Source organism: Megalobrama amblycephala, linkage group LG16, assembly GCF_018812025.1.
Source record: "Megalobrama amblycephala isolate DHTTF-2021 linkage group LG16, ASM1881202v1, whole genome shotgun sequence".
Taxonomy (NCBI): domain Eukaryota; kingdom Metazoa; phylum Chordata; class Actinopteri; order Cypriniformes; family Xenocyprididae; genus Megalobrama; species Megalobrama amblycephala.
In genome coordinates this window covers 11,106,695-11,125,312 of record NC_063059.1, presented here as the reverse complement: position 1 = coordinate 11,125,312, position 18,618 = coordinate 11,106,695, and the positions used below count along the sequence as shown (strand labels likewise).

General features: G+C 35.2%; 1 protein-coding gene and 1 long non-coding RNA gene across 4 annotated transcripts; one reads left to right on the top strand and one right to left on the bottom strand.

Annotated features, from left to right (window-relative positions):
* Positions 1-75: 75 nt before the first annotated feature.
* Positions 76-11,615, bottom strand: LOC125249699. 2 transcript variants are annotated; one of them, XM_048162041.1, is made up of 10 exons: positions 11,284-11,615; positions 2,743-4,388; positions 2,525-2,662; positions 2,277-2,405; positions 2,131-2,199; positions 1,928-2,022; positions 1,695-1,821; positions 1,483-1,603; positions 1,234-1,394; positions 76-1,106 (listed from the first exon to the last, which is right to left on the bottom strand). In XM_048162041.1, exons 1-10 carry the CDS (start codon positions 11,564-11,566, stop codon positions 1,008-1,010), a joined length of 2,868 nt encoding a protein of 955 aa, XP_048017998.1. In that variant the 5' UTR covers positions 11,567-11,615; the 3' UTR covers positions 76-1,007. The 2 variants fall into 2 exon arrangements, 1 of the variants encoding a protein (XP_048017998.1); XR_007180606.1 differs by lacking the exons at positions 76-1,106; positions 1,928-2,022 and having other exon boundaries at positions 1,254-1,394.
* Positions 8,516-9,691, top strand: LOC125249700. Of its 2 annotated transcripts, XR_007180608.1 has the most exons (5): positions 8,516-8,756; positions 8,861-9,001; positions 9,102-9,251; positions 9,344-9,452; positions 9,570-9,691. It is a non-coding gene; the product is annotated as an uncharacterized LOC125249700 (long non-coding RNA). The 2 variants fall into 2 exon arrangements; XR_007180607.1 differs by having other exon boundaries at positions 8,535-9,001.
* Positions 11,616-18,618: the final 7,003 nt, after the last annotated feature.

Genomic DNA, 18,618 nt, shown 5'->3' with positions numbered 1-18,618 from the left:
TGTATAATAAAAACAAACAAAATAATGTTCAAAATAATAAGAAAATAAAACACTTGTTTTTGAAGAAGATTTTATTATAGTGAAATTGACTATAATACAGCATGATATAGCATGTCTCACTCCACAAATATATACAGGAGGGTGTGTGCCTGCTAGTAAAAAAGTATGCTGTATTCATGAGAAATTTGAAGCTTAAGGAATGTGTTTAAATGTATGGAAAAATATATTTCAAGCTGAAGAATATGTGTCACATGGTAAATGGTAAATTTCTCAGAATATCTATAAGATGTATGGCGAAGGACTTGTGCCTGTATATATAGTGAGACGACAGCAGAAATCTGGAGTGGTCTCCTGAAGAGGCTATCTCCTTGGTTGTACAATAAAGTAATAACACTTCTGTAATCAAAGATCTTTGACAAGTCATTTTTTACATAGAGCATAAACCACAACACTTTCTTAAAGTAAAAGAGATTGTTATTGAAAACCCTTAGATTGTTCATATCGCTTCACTTGCATCCTAATTATGAAAAAAAAGAAGAAAGAAAATTAGGTGTTTTAAATGTTTTTTGTAGATAATAAAAAGTCAACTATGAAATGATCTAATATCACAAATATTTTGACCTCCCAAATGCAAGTATTTCTTCCCCCAAAAATTATTCACATAAAACACCAGCAGAGGGCAACAAGCAACACAACAATATGAATCATACCGAATACTAAAAAAGTGTAAAGTATTTACATAACATATCAAAATGTTTTGTAGATAATAAAAAGTCAACTATGAAATTATCCAATATCACAAATATTTCAACCTCCCAAATGCAAGTATTTCTTCCCCCAAAATTCATTCACATAAAAGACCAGCAGAGGACAACAAGCAACACAACAATATGAATCATACCGAATACTAAAAAAGTGTAAAGTTTTACATAACACATCAAATAGGCAATACTTTTTTTCTTACAATGTAAGAACACTTTCAGCATAAGCTCCTCTACCAGAATAGTTTATGAACACAAATTACACATCCATGATTGTTGTTCTGGTGGCACTTTAATGTTGAGACACTGCACATGATACCATCTCAGACAAATTGCACACTGAATCTGGAAAGAAAATAGGACATGTTGTTAGATTTGTTTCCAAAGTGTTGTAATTATTAAATGTATTTGTGAAAACACATGCGTTCACTTAACACGAAGAGTCAACAGGCAGAAATGGCATAATCAATACCCAGTTGCAGAGCACCTCTACTGGATCTCTTTGTCTGTATCCACACTTTGAGCATTGATCATCTTTGTGATGACTTTCTTTGTGTTCACACTTAGAGCATTGCTCCTCTTTTGGGGGTATTTCTTTTTGTCCACACACAGAGCAATACTCCCCAGTTGACACTGCAGTGATTTGAATGTAGACAGGATTATAATTAATCTGTATGTCTCTAACATGGAAATCAGCTGTTCTTTTTAAAGTACTTTATACCTGATGCCAGCAAAATATCTTTGGCCACATTTTCCCTGTAGTGGCACATCATCTCCTTGCTGGGTGTTATATTTATGATGTCAGGAATTTTTGGGAACTCTTCCACCACCTGTTTCGCCATCTAGAAGGAAAGCAGGGAAAATTAATAGAGAAGTCTCATATGGGAAAAGGTGAGGACAGTGTTTATGTAAACCCCCCCCCCCCCAATTTACCAGCATCACAAAGACAGCACAGCTGCAACCCTCCTCCTGAAAAGAATGTTGGATTGTGGCAGGTTTCCACTTCTTGTCCACCCAGTGTTCTCTTCCATGCAGATTTCTTCTCATTTGGAAAAATTCTCTTTTTTTGGAAAAATGCAGTGTGTGATTATGGTGGTCTTAGTTACCATTAATACTGTTTTGGATCTACACATGCTAAATAACTTTTTTAGAACAGACTATCATACCCGAATTTTTGGCATGCCTTTTCGGCTTCTTGCATTTCATTTGTACCACTCAGAGAGTCAAGCACGAAAAGGGTGTCAGTCTGAGCATGTAGAAACTAAATTGGATAAAAAGAAATAAATTAGCAAATAAATGTCGCTGAAAAAATCTGTCTATATGGGCATATGTAGTAGCTTATCATTGAAATTAGCACTCTGATACTTACCACAAACCTCCAGTGATTTTGGGTGATATTTGCAAAAGTGATGACCCCATCATATTGCTCAAAGTTGACCTGTTTATCAAACATGTAAAGATCATGTCTGTGCAGTGTACATGTGAAAATTAAATATCATAAGTAGCTGCTCTCACTTTTCGCAATCCTTGCTGTTCCATCTGCTCTCTTGTGCCATTTAAAACGACACCTGTGGTGAAATGGCTTAGCTGGTAGAGATTTGCATCCTTCTTATTAAGTAGAGCTCTGAAATAGCACTCAATAGTCTAAAAAATGATAAAGCATTTCAATTTGAATCATTGAGGACAGCATTTACTTATCATACTGTTACATACAAATATAATTGTACAATTATGCATTTAGATTTTTGTTCTGTAATGTGTACCTCTCCAAATAACCATTCGTGTGGCCTCAGTGCATTGAATTCCTTGTGATGTAAAAGGAACTCGAGATCCTGGCTAGGAGACCTCACGACGGCTACAAGCAGCTCTGTATGTGCCTCCTTCTTCCATAGCCTGTGGATCTGTAATGATACGAAGAGTCAATAATAGCGTACCTTCATATATGCAATTAATAGTTTAAAGTTTTGTACTAATTCATTACCTCTTCATCTACATGGAGTACCTCTGCAGGAAGCTGACATGCATCAGAACTTGAAGTTTCCACTTCCACGTCCATCTTGACAATCTTTTTTGGGGGAGCAGGTACTTTTTGTGGAACAGAAAAGAATTTGGATTTGGTGGAAGGGAAACATTCTTCCTTCTTCCAAGTTTCTTGAGACTGATCAAGGTTCAAAGGTTCCTCAGGTTGGCACAAAAGCTTTTGAGGAAGTTCATGCTTGATGATATGCTCTCTATACCTCTCTTGAAGAGATTTGCGCATTTTTCTTATGAAGACCCCTGGGTTGACTTTTTTTCCTTTATGCATTATGGAATGTTTGACAATTCCAAACCACCTTTCAGTGTGACAGTTGGTATCTCTTGTTTTTGGTAGTTTCTTTGTTGTCACCATGTCCTGTTCATGACATTCATACCTAGTCAGGTCTCCCAACAGCAAGCCACTCCAAAGAGGAAAGATGGCAAGGTACGTATCAAAGAGGACTGTGAGGATGCCTGGACAAAAGTATGGGTTGTCTTCTGTTGCCAACCCTGTGCCATCATCAACCATTTCTTCCTTCACCTCTTCCATAATCTGCTGAAAAAAGGCATAGAATGGTGATTTGCCACTGATGGTCGTTGCATGTGTTCTGTCTTCACTTTCACACATTTCCCAGTCTTCAGATTGGGGAGTTTCTTCCAGTGGCTCCTCTTTGGATCTTGAAATGACACTCTCCAAAATACACAGACTTTCTTTGACGAGGTCTGTGTTTTGTTGGGTTGTGAGCAAGGCACATAATGCACGGAACACCATTCTTGATTCAGTCATGTTGCTGGCATTTTGAAGTCTTGCGAAAGCATATGTGGCAAAGTCTCTCAGTCCTTTGTCATCTGTTTGCCTAGAGATTGCCTGTCTCACAGCTTGCAAAATGTGTGCAGAGCAAATGTGCAGGACAGTACATGACTTCATTTCATCCACCGATTTTTTGTTCGTGCAGAAGTCATATGCTCTGTTGAGGTAAGCGCTGATGTGCTCGTTGTTGAAAGCAAGCATCACACTTTTTATTAAAGCCCAGCTGTAATCAGTCTCGACCTGGTGAATTTTTATTTGGGTGTACTTTGATAAATCGAAAGTGAATTGCATGAGGCAATACGTGATTGAGCACTCAGTATCATCATTGGAGAGCAATTCACAAATAGGGAGTGGTGGTGCATCTCGACCTGCATTTCCTGGAAGAGTGAGCGCATAGTACAACACCGGGTTTGGCTGTTCTGGAATTTTTGACACAACACCACCAGTGGCATCAAGATAGAGGCAAACAGGAGACCTACTTTGCAAATGATGCACAAGAATGTTGATGCCCAACTCAGTGTACAAATGAACACTGAACGAATTCATACCGAAATGCTGTATGTAGCCTGGCAGTTTGAAGTATCTTTCGTCAATGTCCTTAAATATTGTCTGCATTAAGAATATTTCCTTCATGGTGTTAATGTATTCCTGCTTTCTTATTTCCGAGCGTATTACCTTCAACACTTTTTTACTGAGACATTCAGTCATGCTCCCAGCCAGGAGTTCCTCGGTTGGTGTTGTTTGAAGTGTCGAATCGAACTCTGTGGGCTCTTGGTATACAGGCTGTGAGGTTTCCGCATCTGTGGTATATCAATTTCATCAATTAATAAATCTTCCAACATATTTAGATGACTGAAAATTATGTTATTTTTGCCCTTTGCATTTTCAAGTTTTTTACAGTCACCAAGGCTGCATATATTTGATTAAAAATGCAAAACATACAGTACAATAGTGAAATATTATTCCAATATAAAACAGCTGTTTTCTATATGAATATATAGTAAAGTGCTATTTATTGTGTTATAAATTGTGTTGTTTTGAACTTTCTATTCATCAAAAAATCCAGAAAACAAGTTGAACACAAATGTTTTCATCATTGATAATAATAATAACAAGATAAAAAAAGTTTGTCAAGACAAACTTTAAGTTGGCTTGAAAAAACTTAGCCAGAAAGTTTCTTCTACTCATCAAGACTGAATTTATTTGATCAAAAATACAGAACAAAACAGTAATATTGTAAAATATTATTACAATTTAAAATAATGGTTTTCTATTATAATATACTTTAAAATCTAATTTATGTCTGTGATGCAAAGCTGAATTTTCAGCATCATTAAATCCAGTCTTCAGTGTCACATGATTCTTCAGAAATCATTCTAATATACTGATTTATAGAAATGTTGTGCTGCTTAATATTATATATATACAGTACAGTCCAAAAGTTTGGAACCACTAAGATTTTTAATGTTTTTAAAAGAAGTTTCGTCTGCTCACCAAGGCTACATTTATTTAATTAAAAATACAGTAAAAAACAGTAATATTGTGAACTATTATTACAATTTAAAATAACTGTTTTCTATTTGAATATATTTCACAAAGTAATTTATTCCTGTGATGCAAAGCTGAATTTTCAGCATCATTACTCCAGTCTTCAGTGTCACATGATCCTTCAGAAATCATTCTAATATGCTGATCTGCTGCTCAAGAAACATTTAATGTGTACAATTGTTCAAAATATTTGTGTACAATATTTTTTTTCAGGATTATTTGATGAATAGAAAGTTCAAAAGAACAGTGTTTATCTGAAATCTAATCTTTTGTAACATTATAAATGTCTTTACTGCCACTTTTGATTGATTTAATGCATCCTTGCTGAATAAAAGTATTCATTTCTTTCATTTCTTTTCAAAAAAATAAAAATAAAAATTCTTACTGACCCCAAACTTTTGAACGGTAGTGTATAATGCTACAGAAGCTTTGTATTTCAGATAAATGCTGTTCTTTTGAACTTTCTATTCATCAAGGAATCCTGAAAAAAAAAGTACACAACTGTTTTCAACATTGAAAATAATCATAAATGTTTATTGAGCAGCAAATCAGCATATTAGAATGATTTCTGAAGGATCATGTGACACTGAAGACTGGAGTAACGATGCTGAAAATTCAGCTTTGCATCACAGGAATAAATTACTTTGTCAAATATATTTAAATAGTACACAGTTATTTTAAATTGTAATAATATTTCACAATATTACTGTTTTTTACTGTATTTTTAATTAAATAAATGTAGCCTTGGTGAGCAGACGAAACTTTTTTAAAAACATTAAAAATCTTAGTGGTTCCAAACTTTTGGACTGTACTGATATATATTCACTGATATATATATATATATATATATATATATATATATATATATATATATATATATATATATATATATATATATATATATATATATATATATAATGTGATATTTTTTCAGGATTCTTTGATGAATAAAAAGTAAAAAAAAAAAAAAGATCAGCATTTATTTAAATCAAATCTTTTGTAACAATATACACTACTGTTCAAATGTTTGGGGTCAGTATTTTTTTTCTAATACTGACGTTCTAATACTTTTTTCAGCAAGGATGAGTTAAATTGATAAAAAGTGATAGTAAAGATTTATATTGTTAGAAAAGTATCACACAACACAACTGTTTCCAACTTTGATAATAACTGAGTATCAAATCAGCATATTAGAATTATTTCTGAAGGGTGACACAAAAGACTGGAGTAATGGCTGATGAAAATTCAGCTTTGCATTACAGGAAAAAAATATATATATTTTAAAGTATATTAAAATAGAAAAACATTATTTTAAATTGTAATAATATTTCACAATATTACTGTTTTTTTTTCTGTATATTTAATGAAATAAATGCAGCCTTGATGAGCATAAGAGACTTCGTTCAAAAACATTAAAAATAGTAATGTTTCCAAACCTTTGACTGGTAGTGTATCAGGACACAAATGTGTATAATGACATGGGTATGACATAGGTAATACAAAGAGAGGGTGACTTGTGAGGACATTACCCCATGTCCCCACTTTTCAAAAGGCTTATAAATCATTCGGAATGAGTAAAAGTGTGCACAGTTTCCTGTGATGGTTAGGATTAGGGGTAGGGGTAGTGTAGGGTGATAGAAAATACAGTTTGTACAGTATAAAAACCATTCTGACTATGGAAAAAAACCTGTGTGTGTGTGTGTGTGTGTGTTGCTGTGCATGCACTCATTTCACATTCGCTGTTTCTGTTTATCACTAAAACTAACAAAAAACTGAATGACAGTTTATGATCACAACATAGAATACATAAAATTAGAAAAACTATTTAATAATTATTTTTTATGAAGACCTAATGTCCGTTGTTATAGGCATCACTAATTTTGTGACAGTTTCACAAAAATTCTGTGTTCTACAGCTCTGAAAGATCTTCAAATTATCTTTGAATATTATCACTTTATATTATTAAGATTATAATAAGTGCAAGTTGATGATGCTACCATGAACATAAATCTGCATATAAAAGATAAAGATGAGCTCCTCCTCCTGTCTAGTTGGTTGGTCATGCCTGTCTTTTGTGATGCCTGAAGCTCAATCAGATTTAAGGGATAGTTAACCCAAAAATGAAAATACTGTCATCATTTACTCACTCCCAAGTTGTTCTAAACCTGTATACATTTTTTTGTTCTGCTAAACACAAAGGAAGACATTTTAAAGACAGGCTGCTTTAGGACACCATTGACTTCCATAGTAAGAAAAAAAAAAAAAACTATGGAAGTCAATGGTGCCCCAGAACTGTTCAGTTTCACACATTCTTCAAAATATCTTCCATTGTGTTCAACAGAACAAAGAAATTTATACAGGTTTGGAACAACATGAGGGTGAGTAAATGATGACAGAATTTTCATTTTGGGGTGAACTATTTTTTGTTTAGCTATTGATCAAACAAATTATTTTAGTTTCCCTTAAAATTAATACTTTTATAATCTTAAACAAATAAGAAGAAATATTTAAATAAATAACCACACTCAAAAAAAATGATTCTTGCCACTATTTGAAATTAAGCAAAAAAAATCTAATAAAACATATTTAAAAACTAATAAAAATACCTATTATTACTCCAAATTACTTTTATACAACATGAATGAAATGGATACAAGACCAACCTGATCAAATTACATAAACTATACTTAATTTGTTGCCATAAGGCGCAAATGCAAGTGTTGCGCATGCTCACTGAAGTCTGAGTTCAAAAAACAACAACTGAAGGCGCAATGGCGATCTACTGTCTGACTCGGCGAAAAGGAGGATTTGGATGAACAGATGTGGATTTTTTACAAGGTAAGATATGTTTATTAATGATTTAAACTTAAACAATGACCATTTTTATGTTTATTCTATCTTGTTTTCTTAGTTTTAGCGTGAAGGCGCATTTTTGCTAAAGCGAATTGATCGTTATTAACTTTTATTTTAGGTCTTCTCATCTGTAAAAGGAGTAACGTTATATGTAACTGTGCTCATTTTAAGATAACGTTATGCTGTCGACTTGACGGTGCACCGTGCATCATATTCGCATTTAGATAGATTACGAGTTATTATTATTATTATTATTATTATTATTTTAATAACAGATTCGTCATTTCAGCGTTCTTTGCTAACGTTTTGCTTTGCAAATAAGCCAAAACGTTGCTCAAACACACTTCATTATTGTAACTTATACGTTATCTACGTTAATGAATACGTTATCTATCTATTATATTGTCTTACAAGTATTTGTAAATTTGATCATTTCGAGATATGTATTCAACTGACTGTGTACCTTTACAAGTAAGTTATATATATATATATATATATAAATACCTGCTTTGTCATCTCGATGTGCATTTTACTTTGCTTGAAATATAGTTTTGAAATATACCAAAACATTGACAGAGTGTGTTTGTCATTCAACTGTATATAAACTAAAAAAAAATAAAAATCCTGTTAAAAGTCGTGTCCATGAAAGGGAACATGAATTCTTTTCAAGTCGTAATTTCATTAAAAATATATAAATAATAATAATAAAGTGTATGTTATCTTTACTATTTCAGAAACCTCATCAGTGGGACAATAACTCAATTATGGTATGTGTAATATTTTTTCATATTTCTTGTATTAAAACTAAAATTTACTCGTTTCATTTCTTTGTAAAATTGTTGATGTCGATTTTCTGTTTTTTGACTTTCAGATATGTGAGTTTTGTGGAAACGTAAAGTGTGTGGAAGAAGCATCACAGAAGTATCCAATATGTTTAAGTAACTGAAACATTCTAAGATTAAATTTGGACATTTTGAGGAGAGATTCAGTCAACCTGTTCACAGTAAATTAAGTAAGTGTTTTTGTTATTTACATTAGATTTTTTTTGTAAATTACTATAGTTTCCTCTACAGTAGGCCTCCATCTCTTCCTTCTTCCTTTTTTCCTCTCAGATAAAAGCGGAATTAATGCGGATAACGACTGTGCCACTTCTGTCAATGTTCATAGCAGCTGGACAGATACACTGTTAATCAAATTAAAGTTTTCAGCAGCAAAGGAGCTTCTGGACAAAAGATATCACACACATTGCAGTTGCAGACAAGGTGTGGTAAATTGCGTTACCGTTCTTTGGAACTAATTACAAAGATTGAACTATAATCATTCACTGTTTTTAATATTGTGTCATATTTTTCAGTGCGAAGATATACACTTCAAATGAGACTGTGCCATAAAGAGTCTGTGTGTGTATCTCAATGGGGACATTACAACACTTCCAGTTCTCCAGAATTCTTCCAGAATTCCAGGTTTGTACTGTATATATTTTTTTGTAATGACCTAGTATAATGCTGTGTGCTGCCAATATTTCAGTGAAACTAAACAAGGTGTTATATATTTATTCATTTGTTCATTTACTTGCGTAGGACTGCAATCCTGAAGGAACTGAGGGAGGAATTTCTGAGACCACTCTGGGCCCTTTTGTGACCCTTAAAGAAAGCACTGAGGATGAGCCAGTGGATGTTGGCGTAGCAACAGAGAGTTTAAAACTACTACAACACTTAGGAGTTTTTCCTTTGGATGCTGTTTGCTGTTTGGATTGATCTACGCAATCAAGCTATGCTCCGAGTCTCAAATTCACTTTTGAATTCTTCCAGAAGGTACTGATGAATTTAGATTTTAGGACATCACATAGATGTTTCGATCCACTGGAAGGACTTAGAAAACGTTTAAACTTCTGTAACATTGAATTGAAGGCCGTATGATCGATGACACTATGAACCAATGACACTAACTCAAATCAAGAGACTACACCTAATGCACCTTCTGACTTCCTCTAACTGATATTTTTAAAGGGTTAGTTCACCTAAAAATGAAATTTCTGTCATTAATTACTCACCCTCATGTCGTTCCACACCCGTAAGACCTTTGTTCATCTTTGGAACACAAATTAGGTTATTTTTGATGAAATCCATGAGCTATCTGACCTCAGATAGACTGCAACACAACTACCACTTTCAAGGCCCAGAAAGGTAGTAAAGACATTGTTAAAATAGTCAATGTGACTGCAGTGGTTCAACCTTAATGTTATGAAGTGACAAGAATACTATTTGAGCGCAAAAAACAAAACAAAAAAAACGACTTTCTTCCCTTTTATGTCAGTCTCCTACGCAGCTGAGGTTGTACACGCATAATATCTTAATTTGTGTTCTGAAGATTAATGAAGGTCTTAGGGGTTTGGAGCAAAATTAGGGTGAGTAATTAATGAAAGAAATTTAATTTTTGGGTGAACTAACCCTTTAACAGAGATGTTAGCCCTTGTGCTATTCCTTGTCCAGGAAGTTAACTTGTGAGTAGGACACTTGGGCTGCTGAATGTCTAAATGCTGAAATGTGACAGATAACAGAAAACCTGTTATATGTAAAGTCAAATATAATCCCTCAAATTGCTTTTCTTTTTTTCCCCAAGTGTCCTGATTGTTTTTTTGTTTTTTTTTACACGTTTACAAGGAATGTAACCATTTACTGTTATGTTTCAAGTTTCAGACAAGCAAAAGCACAAACTGACTACCATACTATGCAGAGAGATCGCAATGTTACCTCGAATATATGAAAATAATGCTTGATGTTGAAATTTGGTTCCTTGTTGATCTATGAACTTTTTGGCACACAGACTTAAAACTAAAAAGTCAAACAAGGAGCCATAACCATTGTGTTAGTTTCGGAGAAAGCACAAAACTGCTGTAAACAGTTGTCTTAACTTGTGAAATACTGCATTATGTTCTATTTTTTGTCAGATTGGATGTTTCTTATTATTCCTGCAGCAATTGAGACAATAAATTTTTATGAATGTAACATGTGTTTGACCATTTATTTAATATAAATAAATAAAAGAGTAAGTTTTATGTATTACACAAGCTTAAATTGCAGTTTATCAGTTAACATAACCTTTATTTAATTAATTCAAGTCAACTGAACATGATGGGGAAGCTTAAGTAAAAGTTAACTTTTTTACATTGGATTTATGTGATTAAAATGGATGGAAATTTTATATGCAATTGAATTACATAAGTTTTAATTTTTGGGGTTAAATATTTTTTGAGTGCACTAAGCCCACTGTAAATAAGAAAAAAAAGTTTACCTTGAACTCTTGGCTGTATTTCTTGTCTCGCTGCTGCTGTAGCTAGCCTTTCTCTCAGGCCATTGCGGTTTTTGGTCCACATAGTCCAACACCAACGACGGTTTTTTAGTGAGTCCTCACTAAAAAAACTTAATGCAAGCTCTGACCATATATCTGAGGAATATTCAGTGTTTCTATTCAAAATATCAGCTTTCTGCAGCTTTTCTATTATAGAATCGGTCCCTCCTGCCTCTTCCCATAGACCTGATCTTTTGAGTTTTTGACGTTTTTTATATCGACCCATGTCTCATTCTTCTGTGGGATCTTCGGTCACTGGAAATGTCTGTGATCATTCTGAATATATCTGAGCACTGAGACAGGATATATGCCAGGATTGTCCTTGGAAAGTGTTCTTATCTCTTGTTCTGAAAACACAACATTGTTGGCATGTTAGAGCTGCTTGCCAGTTTTCAGTTTGTCTGCTGAAACAATCTATACAGTATAAAGCATTATAAAGAGTTTCTGACACACACATGTATGCATATTCAGTTTGTGTACTTTATGTATACACACACACACACACACACACACACACACACACACACACACACACACACACACACACACACACATATATACAGTGTCCTCCACAAATATTGGCACCCTTAGTAAATATGAGCAAAAGCAGCTGTGAAAATAAATCTGCATTGTTTATCTATTTGATCTTTCATTCAAAAAATTCACAAAATTCTAACTTATAAGTGAGCATAATGAATTTTATTGAATTCTAAATGAGTAAAAAATACTTGCTGACAAATAGGCAAAAACTATTTGCAAAGTTTGGTAATGAAAGTGCTGCAGTTTAAAGGTGCCCTCGAATGAAAAATTTAATTTATCTTGGCATAGTTAAATAACAAGAGTTCAGTACATGGAAATGACATACAGTGCGTCTCAAACTCCATTGTTTCCTCCTTCTTATATAAATCTAATTTGTTTAAAAGACCTCCGAAGAACAGGCGAATCTCAACATAACACCGAGTGTTACGTAACAGTCGGGGTGTACGCCCCGATATTTGCATATGCCAGCCCATGTTACCAACATTATGAAAGGCATTAGACAAGGGCAGCCAGTATAAATGTCTGGATGTGCACAACCAAATCATCAGACTAGGTAAGCAAGCAAGGACAATAGCAAAAAATGGCAGATGGAGCAATAATAACTGACATGATTCATGATAACATGATATTTTTAGTGATATTTGTAAATTGTCTTTCTAAATGTTTCGTTAGCATGTTGCTAATGTACTGTTAAATGTGGTTAAAGTTACCATCGTTTCTTACTGTATTCACGGAGACAAGAGCCGTCGCTATTTTCATTATTAAACACTTGCAGTCTGTATAATGCATAAACACAACTTCATTCTTTATAAATCTCTCCAACAGTGTAGCATTAGCCGTTAGCCACAGATCACAGCCTCAAATTCATTCAGAATCAAATGTAAACAATATAACAGTATACAATACTCACATAATCCGACGCATGCATGCCGCATGCATGACGAACACTTTGTAAAGATCCATTTGAGGGTTATATTAGCTGTGTGAACTTTGTTTATGCACTGTTCAAGGCAAGCGCGAGCTCCGTGGGCGTGGAGCACGAGAATTAAAGGGCCAGTAGCCCTGAATCGGCTCATTTATAATGATGCCCCAAAATAGGCAGTTAAAAAAATGAATTAAAAAAAATCTATGGGGTATTTTGAGCTGAAACTTCACAGACACATTCAGGGGACACCTTAGACGTATATTACATCTTTTTAAAAAAAGTTCTAGGGCACCTTTAAGGTTCCTTATATGACTTTAGGGGGACGTTCCATTTTGGTTATTTTATGGTCAAAAAATTATGTTACAAAGAGGACATTTGGGACATTAACAGAACATTCCCACGCGGTCCTCTATCGGTCATTTAATAACGTTCCCGATATGAGTTTAGGAGGATGTTCTATTTTGGCTATTTTATGGGAAGTTATCAGAACGTCCTATAGTAATAGTCCCCTAAACATTCCCATAACATCCTGAATGTTCTCTGAAGGTCCACCAAATAACGTTCCCCAACCCTTAAAAGAACTCCACATCGTGACCATCTCTGAACATTCTGGGAACGTTACTAGGTGACAGGTTACCCCGCTAGAAATTTTATTTTCCAGAACATTCTCAGAACGTCCACTGGTATCAAGGACGTTGTCTAGTAACGTTCACAGAACTTTCAGAGACGGTCACGATGTGGAGTTCTTTTAAGGTTTGGGGAATGTTATTTGGTGGACCTTCAGGGAACATTCAGGGAGTTCTGGGAATGTTTAGGGGACTTTTACTATAGGACGTTCTGATAACTTCCCAAATGTCCCAAATGTAACGTTCTCGTGCGGCCATAAAATAACCAAAATAGAACATCCTCCTAAACTCATATCTTTATTAACATTATTAAATGACCAATAGAGGACCATGTGGCAACGTTCAGTTAATGTCCCAAATATACTCATTGTAACATTCTTATGTGACCATAAAATTACCCAAATTGAAACGTCCCCCTAAAGTCATAAGGAACCTTGAACTGCAGCACTTTCATTACCAAAAGAAGACGTTTTATGTCCCAAATGTTCTGTAAAATTTCAGAATTTTCATCACTTTTAGAGAACTTTTAGGCAAAGTTGCGCATGGTCACGAGAACGTCGCCTGTAATGCACTGTAAAAAATGATGTTATGGCTAAGTAAATAAAACAGGAAAAATCATGGATCTTTTGCTTTCGAATAATCTTGTAAAAGTTAAAACTCTATAATATTAAGTAAAATCTAAACATGTACTCAATTTTTACTTGTATATATTAGACATCCAACAGACAAGTAAATTTCACTTGTGACTCTCTGGCATATTTACATGAATTAATAAAGTACTTGAAGCTATTTTAAAAAATCGAGTAAAATTTACATCATCTTGAACCCGCGCTCATCAAAGGCTTCTCCAATCAGCACTGCACTCGAGTCTCGACAGGTAAGCAATAAACTGCATTATATTGTCGATTTTTAGATTTAATTTATTCAGTAAATGTAATTTCATTCAATGGTTGTGTTATCATCACCTAATGCTGTACATTTGACAAGTTTTGAGTGTTCTTAATGATGAGCTAGTTTCGTAAAACGTTAGCAATATAACGCTAGTTAAATAAATACGCCTAAAAAACTTGAATATGTTCCTTAACTGTGATCTTTTTGTTTAATATGTGTTATTCTGTGTGCATTGGTTCTTTATGGAGGGTAAACATATGTATCGGCCACAATTTAACATTATGTGAGTAGGTTTTCCGTCATTTTAAGTAAATATGCACGATATGATTCATTCCCCCATCTCCTAATTAATGTACTAAATCGTGCATACTGTTTAATACATTGTTCTCTTCTTTTACTAAACCGTGACGACGTTGTAAATTACAATAATTCCTATTTAAATCAAAACTCGTGAGCTAATTAGTACAATGTGCAACCGATTTAGTAAATCGAGGGACCAAATTCTTAATTCGTGGCCAGGATATATTTATTCTCATGTTGTGCGTCACATGCTAGCATTAATGTGAGGAAATGGCAACGAGAACTTAGTACGGTTATGCTGTTAATGTGTCTTATCCCTATGGTCTTATCTGATTTGTGACGTTAGATAGTTATGACGTTTCGTTGTTGAGTTCTTTTGATCACTTTTTTAACACGTGCTTTGCGTGATCTCATTCTGGGCAACAGGCTAAACATAAAAAAAAAAAAAAAAAAAAATTGTAAAACTCACAGATGCTCTTCGGGATTGTTTTTATGTTAGAAACGCAGTGTCAAAATTACTTTTTAATCATTAAATTTGTGAAATTAATGATGTGAATAAAATATTAAGTTTTTATGTAAAAATATTTGCTGTTTACTGATCGTTTTTTTGTCTTTTCTCTTAATTTCAGAATATTTTGCACGTGCATCCAGTCCTTTGTGCATTTGATGTAAACCGGTTGAGAGGGACAGAAGAGAGAGACCAATTAATTGTTGCCCTGAAGTCCACTCAGTGGTACAGCTGATTTTTTTCATACATTGATTCAAGCATTTTGATATGAACTTTCTTCAATCAAATCTTCATTAATTTTTGAGGTGGTTGTACAAAACATGTCAATTTACTACATTGCAAAGATCTGAACTTCTAAAACATTACCGACTGAAGCACTGGCACAGTAGCCTGACGTGGTCATACTCAATTCTAGTCAGAATATGAGTCTGATACTGCTCCACTGGGCTTTGATTATGGGGGCATATTTCAACCGATCCAGGAAAGACCTCAATTGGATAGACCTACAACCAATCAGAGCTACAGAGTAAGTAACGTATGTTGAGCGACGCATAGTTGTCAACAGAACTCTTCTTAGCGACCATCGGGGCCAGCTGATAAATCAAACTTTTGCCGAATCCCGTAGGAAGGACGGCAAAGACATCTTTCCCATCGACAAATGCCTTGATCGCGGTCCTCTGTTCCTCTTTTAAAATTAATGCGCTGTCGATATCTTCTATAACGGACGCGATGGCGGAATCTACACATCTCAGTTCTTCAACAACAGCCATCATTGTTGTAAACTAATTGACCTTTCGCAAAGACTTGCCCCCCTCAGTTACTGTTGCTTTGTCCGACAAGCCGTGGCGCTGTTACGCCACACAGAGTGGAAAATACATCGCGGAGCAAAGGGGAAACTGACAACACATCGACAGACGAGACAGAGCAGGTTACTTATGATATTAAACAAAGTCCCAGCTTTCAAACTGTGTAGTTATTAAAAAAATTCAAACAATAAAAACCATTTTGTGGCTCTTTAATGTGTTGTGACCATGATCGTGACAGATTGCTGTAGCGCCTCAGCTCAAGAGGCTCGTTAACCGATCATCTCTTCCTACTAGTCCATTTATAGCATCAAATAAACACGAATGGACATGAGAATGAATGTTGTTTCAAACGCGGAAAGACGTCAATATGCACAATTTTTCAAGTTTAACTCCACCGATGTTAATCTTCTAACTCCTGACTGCTTTGTCGGACAAAATGGCGGATGCGGCGTTCTGATTGGTTAGATCGCTTGTCAATCAAACTCCCCAAGCGCTCTTTGATGACGTGGGTGGTTACGTAACCGCAGATAGCCTGTCCATCATCGATTAAAGCCCGCCCTGGCAATTTGATTGGCTCGGCCTTCTGGGAGCCGAGCATAATTACTCCACAATGGATCGAGTCCAGACCGAACTTCCCGTCCAAAAAATGTTGTGGGCGGGGTTCGGGCTGGCACCCAGGCTACTGGCACAGCACACAAAACCGTTCAATTCCTTGCCCTTACTCAGATTGTCCTTGATGCTTCAGGACCCGGAGTGCCCTGCATTCTCATTTGTCCAGAGATCACAGAGAGTCATTCAAGTCCTCTCATTTAGGTGTCTCGTTTGTAATTCAGCAAGTAACCATTCAGAAAAACAATACTTTGAGCACATTCGAGGTCATCTAAAAAAGTGACCTGTGTTTTCAAAAATTGTGAGTACAGTACAAATATATATTCAACTTTTGCATCCCATAAAAGCAGGAAGCATAATCCCCACTCACTTGAACATTTCAAACCATCCATCCTTCAAAATTACACTTGCCAAACACCCGAAGATACTGAATTTAGTGTTGATGAAAATAATTTATGTGAACCTGTTGAGGAAGAATAAGATTTTGGCAAAATAATCAACAATAAGTTGGGTTGCCTTTTTCTTCAATTAGAAAGTGTTTTCAATGTGTCTAATAAGTGCATTGATGAATTAATAGATGAATTACAATTTATAACATCAACTGCTTCAAGCCCAGTTATCAAACAGATTATTGAGACAACTATAAAAAGTAATGGTTGCAATGTTGATGAGTCCATAGTCTTAGACCTGGTGGAAAATCTTACCTCCCTTAATCCTCTAAATGCAGCTCTTGGGGTGGATGGACCTTTCAAGACCTCATACAAAAGAGAGAGATTTCTGAAGGAGCAATTTTCTATTGTTGAACCTGTAGAGTGCATACTAGATGAAAACTCAACATTCCAGTATGTTCCCCTTTTGCCATTGTTGACACAGATTTTAGTAAACAACTGTGAGGCATTCAGGAATACACAAAGCTCTACCTCTATAAGGTACTTATGAATCCTTTTGTGATGGTTCACATTTCAAAGAAAATATATTTTTGTCTGGAGAAGTAAGAATCCCTCTTATACTCTAACATTGATGACTTGGAGGTGTGTAATCCACTTGGGACGTCACGAAAAAAAACACAAATTTACTGCCGTCTATTGGGTCTTGGGAAACATATTCACAGTGCAAAGCAAATGATGCAAAGAAATATGGATTTTCTTGTGTTCTTGAACCATTGTTGACTGATCTCAAGAGCTTGGAGCAAGACAGTGTTTTTGTGTCCTCTTTTGGGGGATTTATCAAGGGCACAGTGTTCTGTGTGATTGCTGACAATCTTGGAGCTCATGCAGTTGGAGGATTTCTTTAAAACTTTATCGGATCACACATCTGCAGATTTTGTACTGGGGCACGGTCCCAATTCCAACAGTTGGAGGTCAGATCTGGTGCATTTTCACCAAGAAAAAAACATGAACACGAAACGCATGTTCAAACAGCTTTGAGGACTGCAACCCATTGCTTTGGGGTGAAAGACAAATGTCCAAATACTGACCAACTGAATCACTTTCATGTAGTAACAGGGTATCCTCCTGATGTGCTTCATGACTTGCTTGAAGGAATTGTACCAGTTGAGCTGGCGCTGTGTTTGGATGTGTTGATAAGGAAAAAGTATTTTACTCTTGCTGAGCTCAACCATCAAATCAAAATGCCCACAAAAAACTGGTGTTTATTGAGGTTGCTGTCACTTATGGTTGGAGATAAAATACCAGAGGATGAAAAGGCATGGCAGTTGATGATGACTCTTAAAGATGTCGTTGATCTTGCTCTGTCACCTGTCTTTTCAGATGCAAGCATTGGTTTTCTTGACAGCAAGATTTCTGAACATCGACACAGGTTCCTTGAACTTTTTCCCCAACAGAGACTGCTTCCGAAACATCACTTTCTTGAACACTACCCTCAGCTTATTAAAGCCTTTGGCCCCCTTGTGGCATTATGGACAATGAGGTTCGAGGGTAAACACCGTTTCTTCAAGAAAAGTTCTTCGGCAAACTGGTTGCTTCAAGAATGCTTTGATGTCTCTGGCAAGAAAGCATCAAACAATGATTGCGTTCCATTTGTATGACTCTGATCATGCAAGACCTGCCATTT

Coding starts and splice junctions, on each gene's coding strand:
- LOC125249699 (XM_048162041.1), bottom strand. CDS start 11,566: ATGGGTCGATATAAAAAACGTCAAAAACTCAAAAGATCAGGTCTATGG. Junction 4,389..11,283: donor AATACAGCCAAGAGTTCAAG/GTAAACTTTTTT, acceptor GATATACCACAG/ATGCGGAAACCTCACAGCCT. Junction 2,023..2,130: donor AAAATCACTGGAGGTTTGTG/GTAAGTATCAGA, acceptor TATCCAATTTAG/TTTCTACATGCTCAGACTGA.